At 40.7% G+C, this 24,326-nt stretch overlaps 1 protein-coding gene across 1 annotated transcript in view; it reads right to left on the bottom strand.

Moving 5' to 3' along the window:
• The window catches only part of uvrag (UV radiation resistance associated gene), a 90,052-nt gene that overhangs the window by 64,091 nt on the left and 1,635 nt on the right, over positions 1-24,326 (bottom strand). Inside the window, exons 2-8 of the mRNA XM_003458979.5 lie at positions 17,270-17,387; positions 16,902-16,936; positions 15,576-15,737; positions 13,924-13,998; positions 13,712-13,797; positions 6,214-6,319; positions 1,976-2,102 (exon numbers count right to left, since the gene is read on the bottom strand). Of these exons, the coding sequence (XP_003459027.1) occupies positions 1,976-2,102; positions 6,214-6,319; positions 13,712-13,797; positions 13,924-13,998; positions 15,576-15,737; positions 16,902-16,936; positions 17,270-17,387 (709 nt within the window). The remainder of the gene's footprint in view (positions 1-1,975; positions 2,103-6,213; positions 6,320-13,711; positions 13,798-13,923; positions 13,999-15,575; positions 15,738-16,901; positions 16,937-17,269; positions 17,388-24,326) is intronic.

The following is a 24,326-nucleotide window of genomic DNA, read 5'->3' as shown; positions in this document are numbered from 1 at the left end:
CACCTGTCTCCAACAGTATCCTGTCCTGTAATTAATGCATACTTTTTTCCAATCTTGAAACAAATGAATGTCTGCTGGCTGATTAGAGGAGTTAAACAACAAGCTGGAAGTACAGCAGAGCTCAGCAGCATATGGCTTTTGGATTTTGACATACGAGTCTGGGAAAAGCAACAAGACTTCAGCCTGGCTGTCTTTAGATATAGCATTTCAATTTATCCTAAAAGACCAGATTTTCCCCTCTCTATTTAACCAGCCAAAGGAATTTTCCTTCTATTTTTAATAAGCACCTGTCCAGTCTGGAAAAAGGCCACTATAGAGCTGCGAGTTCTTTTGGCTGCAGACCGAGTGGTGACAGATAAAGAGGAAGGGAATTAATGGTCATTTTTCAGAATCGTGTCACAAAGGCAGCCTCTCCCTGAAGCACTCTTAGACGTCTTTTATTATGTGACAGCGTATGTATGAGTGCAGACTTCACGCTAATCACTTCCTCAGATCGGTGATTCAGTGATCTGTCTTTGCCAAAGAGCGAGCTGATCTTACAGGACCCAGAAATCAAATTATGTCAATTCATTTTGAAAAGTTGCACTGGGCTCATTACAGCTGTTATCAGAACATGTGACTATACATATATAGATGGATATATCTATCTCCACGATGGAAACTTTATAGGGTTAACTAAGTGACAACTGCACAAACACTTCTGCTTTAGCGGCGCGGCACCAGCACAAACCACAGGAATTATCTGTGTACTGCAGATCTGCTTCTGTTAAGAAACTCCATCTTCTGACTGGACCAAGATGACGTTGTCTAATATACTAAAATGGTCTACCTGCTGCTCTGACAACATGGAAACCTTGACCGAGGCGTTAAAAAGAGCAGATTTCTCTATAGATATCGCATGCAGAACTGATGCGTCTCATAGGTGTAAGACAAATTATTAACACTGTTTCAGGACCTGAATTTATGGAATCATGTGTGTAAAATCCATTAGCTTGGTATCAAGCTTCACTTTCTCTCTTTCAACAACAACAAAAACTGTCATATTACTGAAAGAATACATTTGGAAGGATTGGTGTAATTGGTTTTATTGAAGAGAAATGTAAATTATGTGCAACATAAAGAAACCTGTTAATTCATTTCCATAAGCTGTGTATGACCAATGCTGGATTTTTGATACCAAAACGTATTTTTAGGGAATAGAAAAACACTGACATCTATATATTGGTCAATAACTTTATATTAATGCATTTGGCTAAATATAAGACAAACATTCAGGCAACAGATTTTCTAATACAGACGACCATCTGTCTGTTCAGCAACAGTATTTCTCAATTCTAAGAATCTTTTCTTTTTCTTGTTATTTTGTTGTTTGTTTTTTGCATTGTGGATGTGAATTCATATCTTTGTATGTGCCAATTGCACTACATAAGTGACAGGCTAACATCTCCCAGCTATTACATGAGTGAGTCAAAACAAACTCACTATTGTTCTAAATTAACATGCAAACCATCCTGGTTAGACCTGTGCTTACCACAATTTACACAAAATAGTCAAACTGTCAGAACTACTTTTATATTCTGTTCTCTTTACAACTGGTAGCTGCAGCAGAGCCTTCTGTGGATTATCATGAAAAGATTTGGGGATTTCGTTGGAATTGGGAGCACATGTTTTTACCATTATATTAAGTCTTCTTCCACAAGCAGGATCTGAGTGATGCAGCACCACTGGAGACAGCAAAATGAGTTGCAGAGGGAATAACCGATCATTTGAAGTTACTGTTATAGAAGAGCAAACTGAGCCCGGTGCCTTTAATTATTCTTATCGCTCGTGTGTTCATGTTTTCACCCACTAGTTACTGCAAGCAAGCGGTGCACTCAATAGCATCAAACAAAATTAAAAGATGATTTATGCATGGTGGTGTGGTGTTAACACTTTCCCCAGGTGCATATGCAGCATGTCCACCTATTCCATTTACCTTTCTTCTGCAGCAGTGCCCTCTCTTTCTGTCGCAGGTCTCTCTCCCTCCCAAGTGCCTTCCTCTGCCGCTCCAGCTCACTGTGAAGGACCGCTATACGCAGCTGCATGCACTCGCGCTCCTTCTTCTGCTCACACAAAGCGGCAGAAAGGAAACAGAAAAAGACAGTGAAAGAAAATATTTAGCATGTGGTCACAGCAACCTTTTATAAAGACCCCAAGATTCCTACTAGCTCCCACAAAAACAAACTCTGTTTTTTTAGGCTGATCCCATCTCGCACTGATTTAATGTGCAACCACTGAGCCAATGCTCACTGTTAGTAATAACAGAAAGCACAGTCAACAGCTAATGATAACACAGAAAGGAAGATTTGCGTGCTCAAAACGTCTTACTGAGCCCCGGGATCATCGTTAATGTTTACTAATGAGCCCAAGTCATGGGAACGGCCGGCTCCGAGTTCAGTAGTACGGAGTTCCACGTTCAAACAGCTGGTCTGATACGAGGTGAGCCGATGAGGCCGGGTGCCAAACCTGCACCAGAACCACAGTGAATAAAGGCTTCTCTCTTTCAGGCAGCCACCTCTCACATAGAGCATATAATTTACAAATCATCTACATAACACATCTGTCCTTGTATGCAGTCATTTGTTCCTTTTTAAATCGTTACAGCTGGGAAAGAAGGTGTGTTTTATAATATGTCTCTTACCATTTATTTCATTTAAACAACGGACCGAGCATGTTTTTGGTTTGTTCCAATTTCCTTCTGTCTCCTACTAAACTCTACTTCACAGGTCTATACACACAGAGACAAACAGGTGTTTTCACTTATTGTGGCTGCTAAGGCCTATTTCTCATGTTTGCATGGCTGTGCACAGACTGTGACTGATTGACAGCAACCTGACTCACCTGTTTTTCTGCACTTGTGAAAGTGAAAACATTCAATCTTGTTTATATAGCAACAAACCCCAACAACAGTTGCCTCAAGGTGCTTTAAATATTTGGATGTAAACCTACCCTGCAACAATACAGAGAAAACCCAACAACCAGATGACCATCTATGAGCAAGCATTTGGTAACAGTGGGAAGGAAAAACTCCCTTTCAACAGGAAGAAGCAGCCCTCGGTAGAACCAGGCTCGGAGCTGGGCGGCCATCTGCCGGAAGCGTTTGTGAGTGATGGGAGAAATGCAGGATATACTGTGAAAATAACAAACGTCAACTAATTCTTATTAATTCGTTTAATATTTCCCACTTGGAGTCATGGAAAGTCATAGCTTTCCATGACTCCCAGTTTAACTTAATTCATCTAATACTGGGACTCCCTTCAGCCCCTGAGTGCATCCTCTGTCTCAAGCAAACCATTTTCTTCTAAACAGCTATCCCTGTCAAACTAAAGGTTTGAAGCCTGAGCTTCTGGGTGAAAATTACTACCTAACATTACTTCCTAATAATCTGAACTGATCCCAGTAACAGACTGGTAACATATTGAAGGTGACCTTGCCTTTTGCCCAACGACAGCTGACATAGACTCCTGCTCAACAATGACTCTGAATCACAAACATGGGTGGTTGGGTGGATGGAATCCAAGTACACTTTAATTAAAATGAGAAAAATGAAAATATATGTATATTTACTTAATTTTACACAGTTTATTTTAATACTGTGTTTTGATTTCTCGACTGTTTGTGTAACTTTCCCCCGCCATATGATATTGCTTTATTACTGCGATATTACATAGAAAAAAAAAGAAAAAAAAAAGAGAAGAAAATAGAGGCTGAGGAAACAGCTGTCTCCAACAGCAACCTGAGCAGATTTGTAGTCATGCAGGTGTCAACACAAAAGTGATTCTTAAACTGATGCAGACAGTGACATTATCTGTGTGTTATCTCAGGAAAGAATGTGTTATGAGTGGCAAGAGTGGAAGTTAGAAATATGTACGCTCAACATTTGGAGGAAATTGCTTGTGCATGGATTCGGCTGGGAGAACGTGAATGTGAAGTTGTAGCTGTGGGTTTGTTCAGTCGCTTTTCATCAATTAAAATGTAAGAAAGACTAAAGAGTAAGACGCCACATGAAAGTCTCAGAACATGCAAACAGGAAGATGTACACAAACCCTCAAACATAACCCGAAGCAAAAGACCACAATAAAGCCCCCCGACTCCAGATGAGTGACGGTCTGGAATTAAAACTCGTGCCAGGAGGCGCCTCTCCACCCCGCATCCCTGATCACCAGCACCATCAGAGTGCAGGTCATTAGTCGTAATCTAAGCCTCTCTGAGCGGCGTCCCTTCATCATCTTCATTTCTCTATCTGGTAAAGAGGAGTGTGAAGTGGGCTAACCCTAATCATCTAATAAGGAACAGAAATAGGGGTTCATGGATGCACTTGCACAGTAGATGAAGGCGAGAGAGCAGTGACAGACAAAAAATGATTAATTCAAAACAGGAAGATAGATTTAGGGGGATTCAGGAGGGCAGCACAGTTGCTGAGACAGAAAAAAAAAAACTATATACACACACACACACACACACACACACACTTGTAATTTGGAGATGGAAGACACAAACAAGGAACTGATAATGATGTAAGATTGGGGAGGGAAGGAGCTTGTTATTCATCCTGCGGTTTGCAAGCAGGGACTTTGGCATCTCACACATTCACTTAGATAAGAGATCGCAGCTTGGATCAGAGCAAAAACAGATATGCCTTTTTTTTTTTTTTCTTCCTGTGGGTACTGTGGAGAAAACACGGGGAAAGAGACGACTGATAGAGCCTCTATCTGTCCAATGTGTCGCACCCTGACACTTGCATGTTAACCACAACTGGCTTTGGCACGAACCACGAGCCTCCTACACTTTCACTGAGCACCAGAGTTAACAAGTGGGTTGCTGTGATGTGTGTGTGAGTGTGTGTGAGAGACAGAGAGGGAGAAAGACTGTACCTAACCAGCAGGGTCCGTCTGATGTCTACTGAACATCAAACAGCAGTGGGTCAGCTGAGTAAATAAGCAGCAGGCGTGGGGGGTGGGGGGGCGTGTTATAACTGAGCAGATTAATGGCAGAGTGTGGGCGAGAGGGTGAAAGGGGCATGTGCTCGGCTAGGTGGCCTCCACTCCATCGCCCTTTGATCCATATTCACCATGACACATACAGAAAGATGGCACAGAGCTCTCCAAAGTGGGAAGCCCTTAGAAGAGCCACACAATGCTCCACTCACTCCAAGATGGGGGGGGGTTGGCCTTTTACAGAAAGGTAGAAGATGAGGATTATGTGATTTATTGGCAGATTTGAACTCTGAAAAGGGGTTTGAGGAATGTTTCACTGAGAGGGAAATATCAGAGAAAAGTTCTTGAAAGGGATCCTTTGTGGCGAAAAGAATGGAGCCTCAATGTTTTTGTGGGAAAGCTGAGGCTGTAGTGGGGGGCTGCCTTAATAAGTAGGGTGAAGGCCTAAGGAAAGGAACAAAAAAATCAGGGATATCAAAAACTCATGAGGAGCAGCAAGATAGAAAGCAACAGCTGTAACAGCTGTATAGAGAGGCTCACTAAGCAGACATTCAGATCATTTAAATCTTCTACCAGCACACATACACACTCTCAAAGTCCAGTTGGACTGGACACAAAAGCATCCCAGTTGTCCAGAATTGTACCATGCATGGTGTGTGAAAATGCTTTTTTGTGCTGCCTACCAGGGGGACAAAAATACTAAAGCATCATTGCCTCCGGGCTTGTACAACACCAGAAGAGAGGGGATGCTTTTGAAGTGAATTTTTACAATAAACCAGAATGTCAAACCTGGGATCAGTACTGCGTTTTCACAGCTGTGTGCCTGACAATTCCAAAAATGTTAAATACGCTTCTTTAGCGTATTTGAGTATATTACAGGAGGTGGAAACATAAACAAGGCATTTTGGCCCAGGCATCATCACTGAGGCAGGTGAGCTATCAAAACAATCACACTCAATGGCTTTTCAGATCTCACATTGCTTTATGTTACAATTACGTTTGGAGCTTTGTGTGAGACAAGCTCTTAAATCCTTGTAAGCATCGAGCACCATTCTGACGTTTATTATTGGTGGAGGCCAGAAACCCCGTTATCGCTGATCACATCAGTTACCATGTGGCGTTATACATCGTACTTTCTCTGAAAACACAAACTTCACACCAACTTTCAAGCTACTGAAAACATCTAAACAAGTTGCTGATGAGCTGGAATTTGCTGCCGAGGGGCGACCGCGCTCACCCGCTCTGTGCAGGCCGCCGTCGTTCTTAGCTTCTCCTCGATCTCCTTCCCGATCTTCTGCACTGTGACTTGGGTCTGTTTGATGGCTCTCTGGGCTGTGTGAAGCCTGCCAAGGGAGTAGAACACAAAGTCATCATCCACATCATTTTAACCACACATCAGACCACAAGAACAACTCAGTGCTGAAACTGAGTTTCCAGGAGACCATTAAATTGATGGGCTGGCTAAAAGTTGAGAGTCAGTTATGATTACACCAGCAAATCATTCTTTTTAGCTTGGATGTTTACACCGACTGTTTGTAGGGCACAATAAGAATAATGATCGTCCCCATGTGGGGAAGACTCATTGAGCAGTGTGTTTGTCATCCCTCCCCGTTTCTTTTTCTGACTTGGGTTGACCTTCATTGTTCCAGCCCAACTGTTGAGTCTCTTAAACTGTAAAAGCCATTGAATAGTTCTGCCATTAAATAAGGACATAAACAATATTGAGAACATTTCTAATAATAAAAAAGAGCAGCCAGAACAGACGGGTCGAGTTCTAAAGTACCAGCAATACGACAGCAAAAGTTTAATCACTAATATTGTCTAATAATGGAAACAATACTGCCTGAGATCAAACAAGCTCCAATAGACCTGAACCCAAGCGTGCCAGAGAGCTTAGAGAAACCTCAGCAGCCCCACTAATTAACTAAAACCACAAAGATGGAAGCCCACATCCAAATTCCATGTCACTGTCATCACTGAAATAGGAAACAGCAACATCAGTATACAAATGACAAGCAAGCACATTATTTAGACCATCGATCACAGAAGCATTTAGCTACGGAGAATGTTTTTGTCAAGTCGCACAAAGATAGACAAAAAAACCCTCAGCACAACCCCTGGGACTCAACAACTCATCAACAGACAAAAATCCCACATGGTGGGAACTGGCAGTTAGCAATCCAACTGTCAGTCTGGTGTTAAATCATCTGCTTCATGCAAAACGTGTCAGTGGCGTTCATATGCCATAAGCAATGATTGGACTATAATGGTTACAGTTCCATTTCCATGCACACAAAGCGACCCTTAAAAATGAAATGACATACTGTTTGCCTCACTCTTAGAAGTCATCCAGCATGGTTGGGTTTGATGTAGGGATCCAGTACTTGGGTCATATATTTTAACAAAGAGCTCATCTAATCAATTCATTTGATTTGTGCACCAAGAGCAGTGCATCGATTGTCAGCAGTCCTGCTAGCAACCTCTGGGCTCTAGGCTGACTCAAAAAAAAGCAAGTTGATATCCAGAGACTAATGTTACAACAATGTTACAATGTTACTAATGTTACAACATCCGACTCAAAAAGCTTTTTTACGGCCTGGTAGCAAGAACTGTTTTTGCCTCTTTGTGCAGCTTTTAGTGCAACTGTGTCCTGGAAAATGGACTTAGGGGCGTGGCTGCACAGAATGGTAGGTATCCCAGTATAGGCAGTTGGAACCAATCAGCATCCAGGCCTCATCCACTACTTTGAGTCACTGCGTGTCACTGTGAGTGTGTTGCTGGTGCCTTTTATGGTGTTTTTATCTAAATAATATTATGGCTTAATGTGCAGGGACAGACCATCCAAGAGGTTTGGGCTTCATTCATTCATTTAATAGACTATAACTTAAGTTCTTATCAGCCGTTAGGTGTGTCTGAGTATTGCGCACACACAATGGAGTAATGCAGCTTGCTAGTGTTTGCTGATAAATTAGCACTGCAACCTTTTATTCATATAAAGTAACTTCTGGCTCAAAGACAAAACAAACGAAAACAAAAGTAGAAAGTGCTGTTCAAGTGCCTTACACATGAAATAATGATACTAGGTCTCTTCATCTAAATGAGGAATAAAGCGTAATAATTTCAGACCTGAGGGGCTTTTTTGTAATGAAAATATACTTCTTCAAGAACCAAAACAACAGCAACAAAAACGCTTATATAATGATGTAGATAGAGCTGCAAGTAGTTGTCCTGCAGGGGAACCACACTCTTATATTTTTTTAAATCTGTCTGAGGTGACAGTGATAAGAGTTGTTGTAGTCTTTTGAAAGATCAGGATAAATCTGTTTTGAAAGCTTCATCTGTTTAGGTGATTGCAGTGCGTTCCCTCAGGTGAGAGCTGTTATCTCCTCACTCCTTTTCACGCATGTCTGCTCCGTTATCTCTCGCTGAGCCTCAGTCTAAAGCCCAGCAATCACCAGCAGAGGGGAGGCAGGGGGTGTTCATACTGTGCGCTCTCAGTGGGTCTCTTTAAGATTTGGGTAACTGTCCAGCAAACATCAGCTCATGTGGTCATTGTTTTCATGCCTGACAACTCTGCTGGACACGCAGGAAGTTATGACTGAGGCTGTGCACTCAACCCTTCATAATGATAAACATCGGACAAACAACAACATCTGCTTCGTGGATTCTAGATACTATGAGGTGTCGCATGAAACTAGCACTTATGAAAATTCCAGATTTTTTTGATAAAAAAAAGAAGGCACTGTTGGAAACTCTGGATAAGGGTTTACCGAAAAAATTCAATAAATGGTAAGTATTTTTTGATAACCAAGGAAAATTGGTGGTGGTGGTGGGGTGGTGGTGGGGTGGGGGAGCCTTCATGAAACACAGCTTTTGTTTTCTGTTCCTTTGCTGATTATCTTAAAATAAACATTTTAGGCCATGATGTAGTCCTGAATTTGCAATTCTGTAAATGAGGACTGAGAACGAATCAGCAAATACAGATGTGTCATCTGGCTTACAAACAAGGCAGCCTGGTCTGAAGAAAGCACCTGGGAACATGTCGTTTCTCATCTGAAAGAACGTGAGAGCTAAACATCAAGGGTGGCCTTGTGTTGCTCTGTTTCTCGGGCAGGCGACTCGAAACGAGGACATCACTATGCAGTACCTGTAGTTAGCTGAATCCTTTCTATCATTTTTATGTGCAGACGATCTTCCAGTTTCTTACAATATAAAGTAGTAGAGCCGCTCTTGATTCTTTCAGGTTTCGTGCATCAGGAGACACTAAAACAAAATTACCTGAGCACAAACAGGTCTTAAAATTACAGGTAAATACAACCTCAGACAAACAACAACATTGTTTGTTTTACAACATGTCATTCTTTATTTAACAAAAACTACGCAGAAGCAGTTTGTAAAAACTGTTGTGCGTCCTTACTGCTCCCACTGGAATTAAGAGGGGAAAGTCGTAGCAAGGTGCTGCTAATCAAATCCACTCGGTTAATTGCTAATTAAGTGTGGCTACTCCTATAAAGGCAGAGGTTTTGGCACTTTGAGTGTGGGAGTGTATGTTAACACAATGTCTTCCCAGGAGTGAATGTGCCAACAAATGGTCACACTGTGCAAAAAACCCAAGAGCAACACCTCAGACTCTAGAGGGCTCCTTTCCTTTGGGTACACGAGACCACAGTGAAGATGTCTGGCACAAAAAAGGAGAAACAGATGTAAAGTGACTAAATGTATGTTGTGATTCCCCACCTTGCCTGTGTGGTTCAATTAAATCTACGCCGAGGGCAACTCCTCAAAGTCTCCTGCAGGGGGAATCCAGTCGCTTATGTGAGAGCTGTCAATCAGCACCCTCTCAGCAGGCATGCCAACAGGCTTTCAGAGCAGCTGGCTGCTCATTTTTTCTCTCTCTCACAATTTACATTTTTTTAAAATCACCTATTTTTTTTCTCACACTTTGTAATTTTTAAAAATATTTGGGTGTTTGGCTGGGTGGTTGATAACACGTTTCTGTGGTGTGACAAACACATATTTCTTCTGCTTTATACTGACTGTAAAGCAGTACTCACTGTGTGGCCTGCCCAGACTTCCACCTGTTTATCCCATGTAAGTGTACCCAATGCATTTGTCAAACAATCCTGGATCAAAGGAAACAAGCCCACAGATTAACGACTGTGCTGAATTCATTTCTAGCAACCAGCACAGGGTGAACAGGGCAGGCCAATTAACCCATTGAAAACAACAAATGGAGGGTAAGATCCCACTACACACCTCTGCCAGGGACAATACAGACAACACAACGTAGGAAAATCACAGCAAACAACTCTTCTCACTGCGGCCTATATCTCACAGCAAAAGAATGTCAACACATTTAACTACTTGCTATTCACATCACCTCTCCATTGTCTCCATCCACATGGACTGGAAGATAAGATTACTGCTGAGAAGTTTCTTTGGCGAGCTCGTGTATGTGCTTCTGCTCCGGGGCTGGTGTTTTTGTGGGGATCTGTTGCTATAAGCCATGTTTACATGAGCTACAACAAAGATGCAGGGAAGCCAGAGAGATCTCGAGGAAAGATATGTTTAGTCTTGAAAGGGTCAAAAAGGGGTCAAGCATTTAGACAACTCTGGAAGGCTGGATTCCCATGATGAGTCACAAGTGTAGGCTCCTTACGCTGGTCTTACTCTAAAAGTGTCAAATTATTAGTTATGCTCACTTAAAGGCTAATTACACCAGCCTTTCTTTTTTTTAAATGTCCAAACGCTGTTAGTCAAAGCTTGCACTCTTTTGTTTAAGAAGCCAGAAAACACAAAGAGAGACTATAGCTTAGTACTGTACATGTGGAAGGAGTAATCCTTACGTCAACAAGCTGAGATAACAAAAGCCTGCAATGCTAGGCACACACCAGAGGGGCTGTAACGCTGCAGAGTGAGAGAAAATAGGACAAGTAATGGGCAGTGTCAGGAACAGCAGACAAAGTGGAAACATGCATCTCTAGAGAAAGCAACCTCAGGCTGAAAGATGTGTTTTGGAGGACAGGCAGTGAGTAAATAACTAAAATAAAATGACACACACAGCATATCTTAAATAACGATTGGTCGTGTTGCTCCAGAGGAATAAAACAACCAGCAGGCTTGCTGACCTCAGGGGCTGCCTGCAGGAAAGCATTAGCACCTCAACAGTCTCTGAAGGCACTAAGCCCCTCCCCCTGTTGAGTTCAGCAACACTGTGCACGGCTTCCGTTGACACACACCGTACGTACATGTCGTCCACGTACGAGCATACGCAAGGAAATCAGGAGACAACATATGGCTCTGATCACTGGAGAAGAAGAGAAAGCCTCCCTTTTAGGCTTTGGGCGTTTGAGACATCATGCTAACCTGTGAAAAGTTCTGCTCCAAGAACCGTGTTTACCATGCATCACATCATCATAAGGCCTCGCAGGGTTTACAAGTGCATGACTCTTTAACCTGGTTTCAGAGAGCAGGGACCACGACGTGCATATTTTCACTTACACACTGCTTCAGTGTGACATAAGTTTAAACTGCAGAGTTGGTGATATCAAATTTAAAACCAAGTGCTGTGAGCTACAAGCTTCCACCCTGTCCTACCAAATAATCATTCCACTTACAATCTCTGCCAGGACAGAGAAGCATAGTTCAGGGGTCAAAGAATGTCTGAACCTTTATTAATAGTCTCTACATAAAGGGGGGGGAGCTTTGTTGAACAGCTGTCACATTTTTTTTCTACCCAGACAGGGGCCCTGCTCTTTGTAGGATGTGGCCTGCCCTCTATCACAGCCTCACTGAAAGAGACAAGAGTTTGCTGATTGATGATCTGTTTGCTCCCTCTTCATCTCACCATCTGAGATGTGTTGTGTTTGCTAGCCCACATCAACATGTTACTCACACAAGCGAAGGGTGTTGTCAGCTGGAGCCAGGCCGAAAAAGCACACTATGAATCTGCTGACAAATTACCGCCATTTATCAAGATCAGCAAGCTCTCTGTGAAGCCGCTCTCATTCATTTCCATTAAAACACAGCACTAAGACAGACACACTGCACCGGGCCAGAAGGGAGAGCCGGAGAGAGCTGGGCGAGATCTTGACACTGTGGGTGTTTGCAGTGGACATGCACAACTGCTGTTTGAAGATTTAACATTTTTATTTATATACATTTATATACATTCTCCCCATGAGTTAGATGAGCAAAGGTGACCACCCTTCATCTCACTTCATCATGAAACAGCTCCAGAAACTAAGCATACATGCTTACATGCCATTGGGGGTGGGGGCTACAACAGTGCACCATGTCTGATGAGTCATGCTATAGTACATAATAATAATAAATCATGTGCATGCGAGTGCACCAAGCCAAGAAAAAAAACACTGACAGAGGTGGAAGCTGCAGACAGAGCAGTGTGAGGAAATAGAGGGGATCAACTTAAGTGTGGTAAACCCCACAGATCCCATGTGGTGCGGATAGAAAGAAGAGGACGGAGAGGAAGGCTACAATAATAGAAGAAGCCAGAGCAGAGGTCATAAAAGTTATGATTCAAACTGGGCTTTTTCTCCTTCAAGCTGCTGGAGAGGCGATGGTCTCCACTCATATAACCATAAACCATGACCACTTCTAGACTGTTAAAGTTCAGACAGCTTTGGCATAACTCCATTTACTTGACATTGCAAAGGCCTGTGACGCATTTATGACCCCTTATTTAATTCTTAAAGGAGGAAAATCTTAGTGTAAGCCTTCATAATGCACCTAATGACAGGATCGTTATCTTATTTTGGAAACATCTAACTTCAAACTTTCCAAATATATATTTATTTAGACAAAACTGGGGGTAATTACACGATCGGTAAACAGAGGGTTTCCCCTCGGGGAAGCCCTGGTGATTCAGTAAGTGCTGTTTACGTTCTACCGCATTTAAATATACATGCAGAACAACAAGCCTGTTTGTCAACAGATGCAGCCGTCCCTTATGTCTCAAGTTCCTAATTACTGTACCAGGGTTTCTCCCACCAACTAGCAACTTACTGAGCAAATTTTTGTCTCCCTCCTGTGGCGTACAAATGCATTACAATCATTATACACTCCATATCCTCAAGTACCCCACTCACCACAAGACTGCCACTGACCTAATGAAAAGGTGATTAAAATCTGTAATTCAATAGTTTAATTTTGTCTGAGACCAACAGTCTTCACTCTGTGATGTATGAGTTACTACCACATTGCAGAGCTTCCCTCACAACGACTAAATTAAAACCGTTCCTCTGGCACCATCTGCTGGACAACAAATACCCAAGTAAAATCCACAAAAGGCAAGTAAAACAACTGGAAATGTATTGAAAATATTTATGAAAAAAGCAAGAAAGACCTTTTTAATAAAATTAATAATAATAATAAGAAGAAGAAGACGGCCCCGCCCCTCCGTGAGCCTGGTTCTGCTGGAGGTTTCTTCCTGTTAAAAGGGAGTTTTTCCTTCCCACTGTCGCCAAAGTGCCTGATCATAGGGCGTCATGTGATTGTTGGGTTTTCTCTATGTATTATTGTAGGGTCTACCTTACAATATAAAGCACCTTGAGGTGACTGCTGTTGTGATTCAGTGCTGTATAAATAAAACTGAATGGAAACTATTTGTCAGGAGAAGATGCTCCCCATAAAAAGTGAGTCACTATATTTGATTTAAGGCCAGCTCCGATAAAATGAATATGGGGTGCGACAATGCTGCACAGCTTGAATCTTACCTGAGCAAAGAAAAAACGCTGTACGAGTTCCTGACTGAACTCTGGTCAACCTGAAGCAGGCTGTTTTTCTTACGCTCCGACTGGTCCTGAAACAGCCACATGTCTGAGTTTCAGCGCAGAAGCCAAACAATGTCAAAACGATGCTAACAAGATTTGAACTTGGTATTCTATCGTCATGCAAAAAGCTTTAGAAAACAGGCAAAAGGACATACCTTCTGATCAAAGTCAGCTGCATAGTAGCCATCATTCAATCCAAATATGATCTCATTTGGATTTCTGGATCGAATCTATGGACAAAGCAGGGCAGAAAAGGCTGATTGTACGGGGACAGAGTCGCAGAACAAAGGACAGCTGCATCTGGATGTGCATGAGACTGTGCTATCTGTTTACCAACTTCCAGTGCAGTCTGGATTTGAATAAATTGGAATAACATCGAGTTCTTCATCAGCATTTGAACTGCATTTACTCTTTTGATGAAGGCCAAACTCTCAACGCAAAGAGCCAAACAGACAGCTAGATTCTGAAGCTCTAAATCACATTTTCACATACAGACATTTCATATTACTACTGAATCAATGCAGCATGTGCCGCATTACACTAATGAGCAGTCTGCTATATAATTACTGGTTGTTTCCCTACCACTGACATATATGTGGGCATGTACAGGAAAAGAGAATTGTATTGAAGACGATGAGGAAAAGAATTGCAATTTTCTTTGATTACTGTCAAAATATAAAGTACTAAACGTGTTACACTGATGGAAGTTATTTACAATAATGCAATGTGTAGTATATAAGCTCAGTGCATTTTTAGATGGTTTAAGTCGGAGTGAAAGAACATTTGGTGCAACGAATAAAAGAGTGAACTGATGCAACGACAGACAGTCACAATAATCATTTTACCTTGTAATAATGTTCAGTGTTAGTGATTAGATGACATTACAGTAAAATAGTCACTAATAAAATTGTTCTATATGACTGAAAGTAATGTAGAAAGTTGAATGTTTGGGGACCTGCATTTCTAACCACAGTTTGTATGTTCTACTGTAATTATTCACATGTAATAATGTACAAGCTGTACTAAAACTTATTAGACCACATGTCATTAAAATAGAGAACACATACTTTAGAAAAAACTAGTTTAAACTAAAAACGATGTTGTTATTTATTAAGCAAATAAACTGAATTCATTTGTTCAGTTTATTCAGTTGGCACACTGGACTTCTTTGATCATTTTTTAGAAATGGAAATAAATCACTGTAATTTGGCATCTTAATCATTAATAAATAAATACATAATGTACTTACTTTTTTCTTTTACCTTAAACAGTAAATTTGAAAATTTTATAACAATAGTAACTCTATTTTAACATTAGAAATATCATTTTGATGACAGAGTTTACACATAATTGCCAATTAAAATTATAGAAACATTAAAAAAATTATTTTGGTAAATACTGAAACTGTTAATTCAGGCCAGCTGTGGCATAAACCTTAAACCAACAATCAGTTTGTTAAACACTGTATATAAAGTTTAATGTGACAGAAAGATTTCCATTTAGTGAACTATTTAGTTTTCATGTTCAAATATTTAGAAATTAAAACTCAAAAGCAGATCCAGAGTTAAATAAATGTTTGTGGTATTCAGTTTTAAATACACATTCAGCTATTAAACATTTAACACAGGTGTTAGATTATATCCAACAAATCCTTTGTAAAGATCAAAACTGTACTATTAGATTTTTGCAATAACAATTCACTTTTTCAAAAGCCACACAGAAATCCTCGGGAAAAATGATATATTGTGCAAATAAAGAGACCGCTATGATAGTTGCTACTTTGTTGCTCTTGGGTGCGTTTGCTGACCTGCTGCCCTGTGTATCTGAGGCCGTCCAAATTAACCTTCCATTCGATGAGGAGCTGGTACTGTTCCTTCTGCCCTCCCCAGATTCTCACCACAAAGCAAGACACTGAGGTGTCCAGAAGGTCTGGGAGCATGCCAAAGTCCAGGCTCCGCCAAGTTGGATTCTAACAAATATACACAAACACTCATTTCAAAAGGAACAGCAGTCACATCTTAAATATTTTCTGCTTTCTGACTTTTAAAAAAAAAAATGGAAGGATAGGTTCAAGAGTTTGAAATAAAAATCTGAGAGCAAAATGTATGTTACCTCTGTTAAATCCATACAATGAGCCTTAACCACTGCAAAGTAACTGAATCATCCTGTTCTGCATTAACTTTAAAGTCTGATCCTGATTTGTGTTTGCAGTCTGTCCCTGAACGTTCAGAATGACAGCATGACTGCTGGTTCAGCGGCACAGAACTGGAGTCATTTACATCATTTAACTATGTACCATTTCCCTTCATCATAGAGAAAAATCTCTTTCTCCCTGGGTAAATTTCATGGACAGGCAGGAGAGGAATGCCAAAAGCAGAAGTACAATTCACAGGTGAAGGGGGATGGAAGACAAAAACTAGCATTAGAAGCAGAGGGGAATGAAAACAGGAAGAGCAACAGGAAACAGTTCCTTATATGAGCGATGACAGGAAGGAGACGGAATAGCCGAGAACGTCAGCACAGATGTTAAATAAAACAGGAGGAAGTTGTGCTGGGAGATGACAGGAGTCATGACTCCTGAAGTGCATTACACTGTCTGTCTGCTGAAGGTACTGACGAGTACGCCTGGAAACCAGCTTAGGTCAGCTCATGGCTCGGCAGCAAGCCCAAACAGTAATTGCTTAATATCCCTTGGCTACGTCTGTCGTTTGTGCATAGCTGTGTCTGCATCACAAATAAAAGTGGAAATTTAAAAAAACTAACAACGTGGTAACACGACACAGCACGGTCATTTGCACAGCTTAATGATGCATGCAGGCCAAAAGAGAAAGCTGTTTAAGAGAAACGCGTATCATATTGTATTCATGCCGACACACGCCTGATATTTTATTCAGCAAATCATGTTTTCACATTGCTTAAATAAGGTTCATGTTAAACAAGAGCTGGCTACATGCGTGACGGGCAAGAAGGGACCAGATAAATGCCAAGCTTAGCATTCATAAAATACAACACTGCTTCACTGCTACACAGCTCGTAAGGACTGCATTCTCCAACAGCAGGCTACAGGAAATGACAACATACTGGACCTATCCCAGGACGCGGAGAGGAAGCGTTTGAGGGTTAGTATACTCACCAGTGAGTCTCGTATGACTTCACTCTTGTAAAAATCTAAAAAACATGAAAGAATGTTGATTAATGCACAATAAACAGGAGGAACTAAACCCTGAACATGTTTTGCTAAAGCTCAGCTGACACCAGTTACACAAGTCTATCACATACAAATTTTGCACTGATTTTATGCTCGAAAATCAGAGGAACGGTGCAGTGTTAGTGCCACTTTAAATTGCATTTGCCTGAGATGCTAAACCACTACTTGCTGCAAGTACAAAATAAATATAAACATATTGCACACTGCCCATTTAACTTTATTTAAAAGGCTGTTCATGAAAATTGTACAAAATAAGCATGATCAGTAGTGTGTGAGAGGACGTTAACACAGACCTCTAGAAATGCGGTCTCCTATACAAAGGTGGAGCGTGAAGTACGTGTCCAGCAGTGGAGAGCCATTCTTGTTGACAATGTTTCTGGCTGCGATGCTCCGAAGATGACGCAACCGTCTCTGTTTGCCGGGAGGAAATAGAGAGGGAGAGAGACATGGTGAAATAGTGAGGATTATTGATAACAGATAGCAGCAGTTTTGTAACCAGCTTAATTTGGCTCATGTGATTGGTCAAATCTATCCCACATATAAAACAGCTTAAAATAGCCGCCCTTTCTAATGCACAGAGGCAGCATAAGTAATGGAGACATTACTCATCTTCATTGTAGAATTATGTTAACTACCATGGTCACATCTACAAATTGTAACACAATCTAGAGACAGACAAGTGCAAGCATATAGTTTTTTTGTTTTTTGTCTTTATCAAGTGTTGTACGATAAAGACAAATGAATATCTCACTCATCAGTTACTTTTTAAACCAATCCAGCAACACTTTAAGACTGGATTGTTTGAAGTTTTTGAAGTCAAGGACCTTGTTAGTGAACAGTCTCTTCAATCTACTAAAAATCTCATATCTTGATGTGACAGATTCCTGGGAAATAAAAAAAAAAAACGATGCCATTTGGCAGCTTTCAGCTTTGGACGACACGTCCTACAGTCTAACCTTTCCCTTGAATGGCCGGCCCACCTCCTTCCTGCAGCCATAGCAAGGACAAATCTAAGTCATGGGATTTCCCAAAAGATTAACTACTTCAAAAACAAAACAATGATTGTTCTCCAGGGGACTTTTAACCCTCTCCTTATTAATTTTATAATTTATGTAATGTATGAACCACATGCAAAACAAAAATAAAACAACAAAATTATTCAAACAGCTCAAATATCAGAGTCCTCTCAGACTATGCTCAAACACAAGAGCACTGCAAATTTGACCGCATGTTATAAAACGACCATACAAGTCTGATGGTGATACGTGGCTTGTAATCTGGGTGACTAGGTGGTCACAAGCCTTCTGTAATTCGTGAGCATGCAGACATTATTTTAGATCAGGGGTGGGTAACTTGAGGGCCGGAGTCCTGCAGGTTTAAGATGGGTACTTGATCTAACACAGCTGATTAAAATTGCTAAATTACCTCCACAACATGTTTTGTAGTTCTCCAGAGGCCTGGTAATGAACTCATCAGCTGATTCAGGTGTGTTGACCCAGGGTGAGATCTAAAACCTGCAGGGCACTGGCCCTCGAGGCCGGGAGTTGCCCAACCCTGTTTTAGAGAGTGGACTGACCAAACTAAAGCAGATATGACAGGTAGCTCACAGATACTTCTGTAGTCCTGATATGAAAACACACTTTAATGCCAGTTTATTAGGTACAGACAGTTAAAACTGATGCCAACTTTATGCAGGAGGCTTCCAATAAATCCCCACTCCCATGCATCTAAAGATAAACTAAGCTTTTTTCATACATGAACTGCAGCACTGAAATCTAAACCCAGAGATGTATAGGTGAGAATGCAAATGTTCAAATAAGTGGATTATAATAGAATAGGACAAATGGTCCTAAAAGGTCTTCTGGTTGCCCAAGAAGTCCATGTAATGTCACATTTATGCATGAGCGGGTAGTGCAAATAGGTGTCAGGTTATTTCACAGCAAGCGAATTGGTATCATGTGTACTGCGTACTGAGACAACTCCCACACATGAACCAAACTCAGTATTTCCAGTAGTGAGAAGTCATCTGAAGTGGATTATCTCCTCTTGTTTGCTACACGCAAGGAACCTTTTGGTCACACATATAAAGAAGTGTGACCAAAAGGTTCCTAGAATCTACGTACCGTATAAATCTAAAATTACTTAACTAAATTAAATTTTCCCTTCAAAGTTTTCTTGTCATGCAATACTGGCCCAGTTTCTGGACTGCTGCTATTTTAAGCTCTCAAGTGCCAATTCTGCCCATGTGTACCGAGTGGGATGCAAACGCATCATGGATCTCAAACTCCCCTGACTTTATGTCATGGATCATAGCTGCTGATGAGAGCTGAATCTCAGGTTATGGCCCAGAGATAAAGCAACAGTTTTCACTTAGTCCACAGTAGTCAACCCCAAAAACAGTGAATCAGGTCAAAATGCATGCTTGTTGTTTGCTTTTCAAAATTATGAGATTGTGTACAGTGAAAGCATCGCCCCTGGAAGCTCTACTGGATCATCCTGGTGTGTCTGAGGAGAACTGAACTGTGGAGTGGCCAAGAATTAATTTGTCCAAACACAGAAGATTAAAAATACAGGACTGTTGTTCCCCAAAAATACATTCATGTTGAAAGGTCCTGCTTTTAACACACTGGTGGACATCGCTGCGCTGGCAGAAAGCATTCCAAAAAAAGCAGTGCTGAAACAGTAGTGCTAAAAGATGACCAAAACTTGACCAAATTTAAATGAGATATGGTTTTTGATTTTTATGGGCATTACAAACACGTTTCCCCCACTACTAAATATGGCACATCAAGGATTTAAATTCCAAATGGTATGTGAAACAAGCATTCATTATCAATTGTAGTAGTGATACATTTGCAAGGCTATTTCGGCTGCCTTGAAAAAATACATGATTCATTCATTATGAATCATTCATAATGAATATGGTCTTTATGAATATCCAACAACCTTTGAATTGCATTACAATGTATCTTTAAAATGCCACAGTTGCATTTATAAAGGTAGGTTATAGTACTTTTTGAAAAAAAAAAAAATATCAGGTTCAAAACTGCTTAGTTAAAACATTTATTATCTAGCATGAGATTAGCACTGATTATAACATGAAAAGTGAGCCAGTGTTTACTCAATAAACAAGTAAGGTCAGAGACTTTCAAACTCCCTTCTAAACTGGAAAGATTGGTGCACATTTAAGAATTTAAATGATGTCCCATTACAATTTCGCATTAGTGTACCAATAAAGTAAGCTTCGCTCATGCCATCAATAGATCGACTGTCCCACCAGGAAACAGAAGATTCTGATGCTATGGAACTGTCAAAGATGTCTATACTGATTCCTCTTCTAGGGGCGTCTGATCGTAGTGTGGTTTATCCACACCCTGTCTATGAGAGGCTACTGAGATAGAAGAAAGACCCTACACTGACATGACAATGTGTGGCTGGGGCTGCTTTGACTGCACTGTACGGGAGGTCTTTGAGAGTGCTGACATTAATGATCACACTACACATGTGACTGATTATATTCATTTCTGTGTGGACTCTGTGGTCCCAACCAAAAAGATTAAATGATGCGAATGACAACCCTTGGGTGTCAAACAAGTTCAAAGACCTCATAAGACAAAAATGCTTTCAGGAGCCACAATGACACAGCCAGAAGGGACCTTAAAGACATTAAAAGACTGATAATGGTAGACAAGTACGAGTACAGTTAAAAGACAGAAGGCACTTTGTCATCAAGAAAGCCCAGAGATGCATTGCAGGTAGGGATGGGTATCGAAACCTGGTTCTTGTTGAGAACCGGTTCCCACTGTTTCAATTCCTTGGAATTGTTTGCCATTTTTGCAAACGATTCCCTTATCGATTCCAGTCGCCCCGAATGACGTCACCACGTTGCGGAGCGTCATTTACCTGGCAGGGCGCCTAAGCGGCTCAAACGCTCAAAAGTTCGGTTATACTTTACGAGAACGGATGACAACAGGGCAACTTGCAATACTTACAAAGTAGATATTTCATTTAAAGGAGGAAACACTACGAATATGCAAAAGCATTTGCTCACAAAACACGCGATGACCTTAAATGAATGTCGTGTTTTTAATTCCGCTCCGGACTCGTGAATCTCAACCCAGCAGCAGCAGCGGTAACGTTTGCACGTCCTCTCCCGTTAATGCGGCAGGTAAATAATCAACTAACAGCGCATATTATGTTAGCCTGATCTGCCTTATTACAAAAACCTGCCATTACTGTGCATTTAGGTGACCATGATGAGACAGACAGAGTCTGGCTGGCATTTCTCGCTGCAGTCTACCGGTAGCGTCTCCTTTCAGGCCAGGATAGACGAATGTGACCGAGCAGTGACTAAGTTTGTGGTCAAAGGCTTGCACCCATTTGCCACAGCAGATGCCCCCGATTTTCAGTAAGTGAATGTGTTTAATTGTAGGCAGGGACATTACTGGATATTCTTGTGTAATTGCTACAGAATCATTTATGTTATACTTTGTTATTGCTACAGAAGAATATTTATTTTATCATTTTACATTTACAGTTTTTTTTCCTGTGGACCCTGTGACACCCCATTGGAGAGCCGTAGGCTGTGGATCTCTTAAGAGCTCACTGTTGGGTTTGTAAGACCATGTTACTCCTAAATTTCTGTCTTGTTCAAAGAGAAGATATAAAACAAAGTTCTAAGCTAATCGACCTTAGTGTTCTCCTTTTTAAAAAATAAGAATCGATAAGAGAATCGAATCGTTAAACAGAATCGAAAATGGAATCAGAATCATGAAAATCTTATCAATACCCATCCCTAATTGCAGGGTATTACTATAACAGCAAATGTCCCACATAAGGATAGGGGATAGGCTTCACTTGACCGGCATGGTTGAATCTGAAGATTTTTAGATCATCTCAGTCTTGTGATACTAAATATTTAAATTTGGAAAGTATCCATAATTGTTCCTGTTCCTAAGTCTCCGAGACCTTCAGGCCCCAAAGACTTTAGACCAGACCTTGGATCACTGGTCATGTAATGTGGTGAAAGCCTAGAGAACAGGTACATGGAATCATAAACATGGCATCAAAGAGACCGCTGAAATTTGCCTACCAACACCCTATGAGGGTGATTTATTGAACTATTTTATGTATTGCACACGCTACTTGTATTTGTGGCCTTTTCCCCGCCTTTTAACTACGAGTTGGATTAAAAAAAATTGATCTTCAATTGATGAAAATTGGTCTTTAAGTGTGATGTCATTAGCCGTTTCCAGGTCCAGATCCTATAAACGGGCCAAACTTCAGTCAGGAGAACAACTGAGATAATCCATCCACAATACAAGGTTAGTCATTAATATACAGCTGCATGGGCTGGGCTGTAGTTACATTGGAAGGTTTTAAAAACTGAGCTTTAAAGGGAATAGTGGTAACAAAAACCGAGAGAGGCCGACAGTAATCACTGACTGTTTTTAGGGGCTTGTTGAAATTAAATAGAACAGGATACAAAGCATTAAAACATGTTAAAAACACAACAGCCTTATTAAACGCAGAGTAGTTTGGACCCAGAAGCAGGATTCATCACGTCATCACTTAAAGACCGGATTGTGATATATAGGCATGGAGGTATTCTATTGATATAGGGACACCAAATATCAGTATTATTTAAATAAAATACTCTGGGAATACTACAAACAAGAGGGTTAATCTCATGCACCATCATCCTTCAGGAAGGTTAGCTGAGCAAATTTACAGGAAATCAGCTCAACCAAGAAAAACATGCAGCACTGGACACACTTAGTTTGTTAAAAAATCCCAATATATCGTATTGTGAGTGAAGTATTGTGATGATATTGTATTGTGGGGTGTCTGGTGATTCCCACCTCTACTTTTAACAGTTTTACTGAGTATTTTAACAGATAAAAGGGAAACAGAATTTTCACTTCCGTTTTGTTTGGCTTTAGAGATCAAGGATTTCCTTCCTAGTTAAACCAGAGCAGGAACTTTACTTTCAGACAAACTGACAACTTCCACAGGCTCCCCTCAGGGTTGTGTTTTCTCTCTTATGTTGTTTATTCGGTACACCAATTCCCGCACAAACACTACTACCACTTTAGTGAATCTCTTACATGATGGAGAGGAACAGCATGGGCCAGATCCTGACCATTTCATTAAATGCTGTGAGGTCAGACCTTGTTCTCAACACAGCAAAGATTTCAGGGGGCAACAATCATCCCAGCCCACTATCACCAATAAACAGCTGATCCAGTCTGTGACTGAATATCAGTAACTTAGGGTTATTTTTGACCACATGTAAAGAACTTTTCAGGGAAACTTGTATCTTTCGATGCGGGCTCTAAAATGCTCCACATGTTCTAATGTGCTTTTATTGAATGTGTTCTGACTTTCTTAATCTTTTGTTGGTTTGGAAATGCCTCTGAGGCACAAAAAAAATCTGTAAGAAAGACAGTAACAGCATGAAGTGAATTGCATTACAGAGTTAGGAATGTATTTATAGTTATGGGGTTAGAAGTAAGGCAAATACTGTTGTGGGTGACGAGAGGCATCCATTTGCCTCCTCTTTTAAAGCGAAACCATCTGGACGGCGCTATTACCCCCCTTGTTTACAAAACACAGGCCAAACTGTAATTTATTCCTCACGACATTTAATAGAGCATTTGTAGCAAAAGGCGTAGAGGGTACCAATAACAAGGTTGTTGGATCAATCCCCAGCCATATTTTGAAATATACTGAAACCCAAGTTGTCCCCACTGCATCCATCAGGGTGTGTGTGAATGTTAAGAGTGCACAAAGTGTTTAGGTATAGATAAAAACAGGGTTTTGATGCATTTGAATGGGTGAATGAGGCTTGTAGCAGAAAGTACTCGGAGTGCTCAAAGTGAGTAGAAAGGCACTATGCAAGTACCAGTCCATTTACCATATACATTTTTAAACAGCTGGTTTGGACAAATCATCCCGTAAGGTCCAATGAATGTGTCTTGATGTATCATATGCTTTTATGCTGATGTGTTTATTCTTTGTTGATGTATGGAAACGCCACGTGGTTTCTGCAATCCAATTTTCTCATCATGACAAAGGTATTTATCCATCTAGTTCTCATGTGGTTAAAATGAATGTGCATATAGTCTGTATTAAGAGGACTGAGTCACAACATCAGCTTTTTTTAATGAGATCACAGATAAATAAGAGGACCCATGTTAATTAAACAAATACAAAGGAAAAGTATTTTAAATGAAATCTTTGATGCTTTTTAGCAATTTATGGGCCAAACACAGCCAGTTGGTTTCCACTGTAATGCAGTAACTGCAGATGATTAAGAGCTAGAAAAAACCCAACTATTTGCATGGCCAG

This window comes from Oreochromis niloticus, linkage group LG10, assembly GCF_001858045.2.
Source record: "Oreochromis niloticus isolate F11D_XX linkage group LG10, O_niloticus_UMD_NMBU, whole genome shotgun sequence".
Classification (NCBI taxonomy): Eukaryota; Metazoa; Chordata; class Actinopteri; order Cichliformes; family Cichlidae; genus Oreochromis; species Oreochromis niloticus.
Note: the sequence above shows the minus strand (reverse complement) of the source record. Positions and strands in the feature narration are given on the sequence as shown.